This window comes from Vicia villosa, linkage group LG3 (genome assembly GCF_029867415.1).
Source record: "Vicia villosa cultivar HV-30 ecotype Madison, WI linkage group LG3, Vvil1.0, whole genome shotgun sequence".
Classification (NCBI taxonomy): domain Eukaryota; kingdom Viridiplantae; phylum Streptophyta; class Magnoliopsida; order Fabales; family Fabaceae; genus Vicia; species Vicia villosa.
Window position 1 is genome coordinate 155,542,760 of NC_081182.1, and position 6,702 is coordinate 155,549,461.

The window sequence follows — 6,702 nt, forward strand, 5'->3', positions numbered from 1 at the left end:
TTTGAAAAAATTATGATTTTGACTAAGTTTTGGTCTTCAATTATGTGTGTTTATGTTATAGGATGTCAAATTAAGTGTTTCGTTTTAGAAAAAACGAATATAAAAAAACTTGTAATATTTTGAAAAACGGTTTTAGAAAATCTATTTTCAAAAGTACAAAGAAAAAATCCATTTTTTTAAAGCTGAAACAAACTGGCCCTTTATCTTTTGGTAACTTGCACTCGTTCATTTACTTCTAGATATAATAATTTCCCTCTAACTAATCATTGAGTAAAGGAAGTTAAACAGTTTTCTACATTTTCCCACAAAAAAAAAAGTTGTAAAGGGAAGAAGTTATTATACATAGGCCGTGGAACCAAAACTTTTCATATACTAACTCTACAATATTTTCACTCCTACTACTACCGTTCCTCCTTTTCTTTCTCACGACAATGGAAAGGCAAGGCTCAAGCAAGAAGAAAACCCTTTACAACGATTATGGCTTCATGGATATTGTATTTTCTTGGTCTATTGAAGACATTCTTGATGAAGATTTATACAAGAATGAGGTTGGTTCTTGACACTATTCCTGCATTTTATCTAGTTTTATTATCTGTAATATGATTGACAATTTGAGTCTATCTGTCTTATTGCATTCAGGTAGAGAAGATTGGATTGTCGTTTGACTCTACTAGTCATTATCTTGGATCATACAAATATCCATTGCTGGAAGAAACTCGAGCAACGCTATGCTCGAGTATGGAACTTTTATACCAAGCACCTTATGGCAAGGTTCTTGGACTTAAAGAGGCCAAACCATTTGATAACAGAAATGGTAATGAAACAGAAAAAGAGTTAAAAACTAAAGTGTATAACTTGAAAATTGATGGATGGGAAAAGAGGCTTGTTCATGGTAGAGAGCCATACAAAACTTTACCTGGTGATGTTTTAGTTTTGGCCGATTATAAACCTGAATCAGTCAATGATTTGCAAAGATATGGAAGAATGTCGTGTTTTTTGACGATTGTGAAAACAGATGATGACAATGAAGATATGTATTCTGTTTCATTTAAGGTCAAAGCATCAAAAGATCTTTATCTTGATGAGTTGAAACACAAATCTCTATTTGTTGTATTCTTGACTAATGTTGGTTCATATAGAAAAACATGGAGTTGTCTCCACATGAATCGTGGTAATTTGAAGCTTTTCAAACAGATTTTAAGCACCACTGATGATGAGGTAAGAAAACTGATTTCTACTTATGCTATTCTGTTTCAGTTTTACCATAGCATCTTATTGTCATTTCATCAGTGTTGATAACGTGTGCGGTGTGTGTATTGTTTTGAAATAATTGGTTATGAAACCCGTGCCACAACTGATGACTGTATGTATGTTGCAAAACAGGTAAAGGGAAGTTGTGATTGCATCTCCCAATCTGATGCTATGTGGGATGATTGTTCATATCAAAGAGTATCATCAGAGCTGAATGAATCACAAAACAATGCAATTCGCGATTGTATTTCTGGCATCCGTTGCAATCACAACTCTACTGTGAAGCTCATTTGGGGTCCCCCTGGAACTGGAAAGACCAAAACCTTAGGGACACTTCTTTTTGTCCTAATGAAAATGAAATATAGAATTCTGGTCTGTGCTCCAACGAATGTTGCGATCAAGGAAGTGGCTTCGCGTGTGTTGAATGTAGTACGAGAGTCACTTAGTAGCAAAAATAGTGATTTGGTCTTTTCTGCAGCTAACATTCTGTTGTTTGGAAATAATGAGCGGCTTGATGTTGACAACAATGAGGTTGAAGATATATTTTTAGATAACCGAATGCAACAGCTCAGTAAATGGTTAGCACCTCATACGGGATGGAGAAGTTGTCTCAATTCAATGATTGATCTACTCAACTATTGTGCTTCCAATTATACAATATTCATCAAGAATGAGATGTCGAGGTTGAAGAAGTCATACAATGAAAGAGAAAAGCTGAAGTCATTTTTGGATTTTCTGAGAGAGAAATTTCATTTTAGAGCATTGCAACTGAAAGAGTGCATTTCTAGCTTATGCACTCATGTACCAATGTGTTTCATATTAGAACATAACTATAAGAAATTAGTGTGTTTAGATGAGAAACTTGAATCATTTCAAGAAATGCTGTTTCAAGAGGACCTGGCCTCTGAAGAACTCGAAAAGCTTTTCTCTAATATGGAAATTTCAGTTGATTCATCTTGGAATTTAAAGAATAGTGCTGCAGAACAAGTGTTCAAGAAGAGAAATGAATGTTTAAAAGCTTTGGAAACTGTGAAAGATTCACTTCACAGGCTTGATTTGATCAGGTTTAATAAGGATAATCCAGTTAAAGAATTTTGTTTTGAAAACTCGTCGATAATTTTCTGTACAGCTGCTACTTCATTTAGGCTGCACACAGTTTCTATGAAGCCAATTAACCTTTTGGTGATTGATGAAGCTGCACAACTTAAAGAGTGTGAATCTATCATACCTTTACAACTACCAGGAATAAGCCACACCATTCTTGTTGGTGATGAGTGTCAACTTCCTTCTATGGTCCGAAGTAATGTAAGCATATACTAAAACATATTTCTCAATTCATGAATTAATCATCTTTAATCAACTTTAATTTTTCCCATGTGATTATTCTTTTTGTAAGGTTTGCATTGAAGCTGGTTTTGGAAGAAGCTTATTCGAGAGATTGAGCTTATTGGGCCGCCCCAAAAATCTTCTCGACATGCAACATAGGATGCATCCTGATATAAGTTTATTTCCAAATTCATATTTCTATAGTAGCAAAATTCGTGACGCACCAAATGTTAAAAGCAACTACACTAAGCAATATCTTCCCGGGCCAATGTTTGGTCCCTATTCTTTTATTAATGTAACCGGGGGAAGGGAAGAGTTTGATGACGATGGAAGAAGTTACAAGAACATGGCTGAAGTTGCTGTTGTCATGACAATAATAAAGAATTTACACAAAGGTTTGTCCATTTATGCAATTTCTCACATGTAATTTTAGTGAAATTGCACACAACTTGACCAACTGAATAAGTGTTAGATGAAAGAAAGTTATAAGCTTACATTTGGTTCATTTCAGCATGGATTCCTAAAAAGGAGAAACTATCCATTGGAATAGTTTCTCCATATGCTGGACAAGTATTCAAAATCCAAGAGAAACTCGAAAGATTTAATGATATTAGCCACGCGGATGGATTCAGTGTGAATGTGAAATCAATCGATGGTTTCCAAGGCGGAGAACAAGATATTATTATATTATCAACTGTAAGAACCAATCACAGGACTTCTCTACAGTTTGTTTCGTCGCCTCAAAGAACAAATGTAGCTCTTACAAGGGCTAGGTAGATCTTACACTCTTACTTTTCCAATGATTTTTATCTTGTTAAGGAATGTTATATGTTAATTGAAATGCTTCTGCTGTTTTTATTTTTTTATCATTGCTAGGCATTGTTTATGGGTTTTGGGGAATGAAAGGGCCCTTGCAAGGGAGGAGAATGTATGGAAGAAGTTGATTTTTGACTCCAAGAAACGTGGATCGTTCTTTCATGCGGATCAAGACCCCGAAATGGCTAAGGCTATCTCGGATTCATTAAAAGAGTTAGATCAATCACAAGATATGCTTGATACAAATAGTGTCATTTTCCGAAATTCATTGTGGAAGGTATGCATATAGATGCTGCTATAAACTTTATACAGTTTTATTATTATTTGTTGATTGTCATTATCATTAAAGCTTTGCTCGAATAAACTTCTCGACTTCTGCAGGTTCATTTCAGCGAGAAATTCCGTAGATCATTCACAAAGTTGCGACCACAGAATAGTAAAATCTCAGTCATAAATGTTTTGCAAAGAATCGCAAGTGGGTGGAGACCAAGAGGGCGTAGTGTTGAATTCATTTGTGAAGGTTCTTCGAAGATTTTGAAACATTTCAAGGTTGAAAATCGCTACATTGTTTGTTCAATAGAGATAGTGAAGGATTCAAGGTGCTACATTCAAGTTCTCAAAATTTGGGACCTAGTGTCTGTAGAAGAGATTGCACGATCCGCTAAGCGCCTTGACACTGAATTCCAAAGATACTCTGATGAATATATAGTTTGCTGCAAACAGAGAGGATTTGACGGGTAAGCTCATTCTTTTCAGTTCAATGCATTTCAAAAGGACCAAGATCATGGTTTTACATTGCAATAAAATTGCATACTGGTTCGGCAAATGCAGCTATAGTTGCATCTATAATTCGGTTGCATAGGTCTTAACTATGACTATATTACTTATCCTTTTAACTCTTCCTTTTTTGTGAACAGGAAGATAGAGTTTCCCTTGATCTGGCCAGCAAGTGCAAATATCCAAAAATTTAAAAGTGTTGGTGGTACTGATAATACCAAGGAGTCCGATTTAGTTGTTTCTGAAGATGCAAATACTGCTGCTCAAAACTCAATGATTGAAGAGAGTACTTTGTTGATGAAATTTTGCAGCATTTCGTCGGATTACACGCAGAATGGCCGTGAAGCTATTGAAGTGGATCTCCCTTTTGCATTAACATATGAACAACGTAAAATAATTACGTTCCCTAAGAGTACATTTGTACTCGGTCGATCAGGCACAGGAAAAACCACAGTTCTTTCAACAAAGATGATTCAAAATGAGAAACTGCACCATACTGCTGTTGAAAGAGCTTATGGTCCCATAGACAAAGTAAATGATTCTAATGAGAATGCTGTTCAGTTTAAGAGACCGGTATTACGCCAGTTATTTGTGACGTTGAGCCCTGGCCTGTGTCAAGAGATCAAACACAACGTTTCTTGTTTTAAAAGGTAACGCTGCTTCTTCTAGAATACTTATGATTTTCTTATTAAGCGAAAAATTTTCCTCTCGTAATTTAATTTGTTTGCATACAGGTCCCTTGGTGAGAGTACTAATGAAGATATTGATGATGCACCAGATTCCTTTTCTGATCTTCCATCCAATTTCTATCCTCTTGTGATAACATTTGGCAAATTCTTGTGGATGCTTGATATGACATTGGGTAATTCTTACCTTAAGCATCAAAAGAAGGAAGTGAACTTTGAAAGGTTTGATTCATTATACTGGCCTCATTTTAACTCACAATTGATAAAGAAATTGGATTCTTATCTTGTGTTCACTGAGATAATGTCACACATTAAAGGAGGAATGAAAGAAGCTGAGATAGGCAAGCTGAGTCGCAATGACTATTGTACTTTATCTCAGAGTAGATCTAGTAGTTTGAGCATGGAAACAAGAGAGATGATATATGATATCTTTCAAAACTATGAAAAAATGAAGATGAAGAAGCGAGAATTTGATGTGTCAGATATTGTAATTGCACTCCATCATAGACTGAAGGTGAATGGTTACAAAGGTGATATAATGAACTATGTGTTTATTGATGAAGTGCAAGATCTTACAATGGCTCAAATAGCGCTATTCAAACACATTTGTAGAAATGTTGAAGAGGGTTTTGTTTTCTGTGGCGATACAGCACAGACAGTTGGAAAAGGTATTGATTTTAGATTCCAAGATGTAAGATCACTCTTTTACAAGAATTTTGTGTTAGAATCTAAAAGTGGATTTCAAGATAAAAGGAAAGAGAAAGTGAAAGGTACTGATATTTTCATGTTGAGTCAGAACTTCAGTACTCATGCTGAGGTACTGAAATTGTCTCAAAGTATCATTGAACTTCTGTATCATTTCTTTCCAAATTCTGTTGACATGTTGAAAGTTGAAACTAGTTTGGTATATGGCGAAGTTCCTATTGTTATTCAATCTAGGAATGGAGAAAATCCAATTCTAACAATTTTTGGAGAAAGTGGATACAATGGTGAGAACAATGGAAAGTTTACTAAAGATCAAGTAATCTTGGTAAGAGATGATTCCACTAAGGAAGAAGTCACGCAACTTGTTGGAAAACAAGCTCAAGTTTTAACCATTTTAGAGTGCAAGGGCCTCGAGTTTAAGGTAATTTGTTTGAACAAAATTTGATTTGTTTTACCTGTTATATTGTTATTGTTTAGTATTTCTAACAATTTTGTTTATGGAATATTTGTAGGATGTGTTGTTGTATAACTTCTTTGGTTCGTCTCCAATGAAAAGGCGATGGGGGATAATTTATGAGTACTTGAAGGAAAAGGGTATGTTGGATTCTTCAAGATGTCAAAGTTTTGTTGATTCAAAGCATAATGTTCTGTGTTCTGAACTGAAGCAACTATATGTTGGTTTAACTAGAGCAAGGAAGAGGTTATGGATTTGTGAGGAGGATGGAGATGAGTTTTGTAAGCCTATGTTTTGTTATTGGGAGAAGAAGAATCTTGTTCAATTCAAGATACTAGATAGTTCTTTTGTTAATGCAATGAAGGTTTAAGGATGACATGTGAAAGCAAACAATTGATAAATTTTCCAGTGTTTTGCTGAATATGGGGTTCTCTATGAAAAAGCATGTATATATGTTATGTATTTTGCAATATGCATTTTATTTTGAAGCATTAAGGACTCACTTGTTTCCAATTTCCAACTGTTTATAAGTAATGAGACTTTGAAATAAAGCAAACATAGCAAAGAACAATTTGTTATTTCATTCAAAACGTATATAAAATTCAATGTAGCAGTTCTCATGAGTCTGTAGCTTGCAGTACAAACAAAAAAGAATATTCAAAGAGGGAAAGAAAGAATTTTGAAAAA

At 34.8% G+C, this 6,702-nt stretch overlaps 1 protein-coding gene across 1 annotated transcript; it reads left to right on the forward strand.

Moving 5' to 3' along the window:
- Positions 1–431: 431 nt before the first annotated feature.
- Positions 432–6,385, forward strand: LOC131656823 (uncharacterized). The gene is made up of 10 exons (XM_058926421.1): positions 432–548; positions 640–1,218; positions 1,384–2,556; positions 2,648–2,972; positions 3,089–3,350; positions 3,454–3,670; positions 3,775–4,130; positions 4,311–4,820; positions 4,905–5,982; positions 6,074–6,385. The coding sequence occupies exons 1-10, from the start codon at positions 432–434 to the stop codon at positions 6,383–6,385; spliced, it is 4,929 nt and encodes a 1,642-aa protein (XP_058782404.1).
- Positions 6,386–6,702: the final 317 nt, after the last annotated feature.

Bases quoted from the DNA above. Each gene is read 5' to 3' on its own strand.
- LOC131656823 (XM_058926421.1), top strand. From the start codon at position 432: ATGGAAAGGCAAGGCTCAAGCAAGAAGAAAACCCTTTACAACGATTAT. The intron at 2,973-3,088 runs GTTTGTCCATTT...GGTTCATTTCAG, and splicing joins AATAAAGAATTTACACAAAG to CATGGATTCCTAAAAAGGAG. The intron at 4,131-4,310 runs GTAAGCTCATTC...TTTTGTGAACAG, and splicing joins AAACAGAGAGGATTTGACGG to GAAGATAGAGTTTCCCTTGA.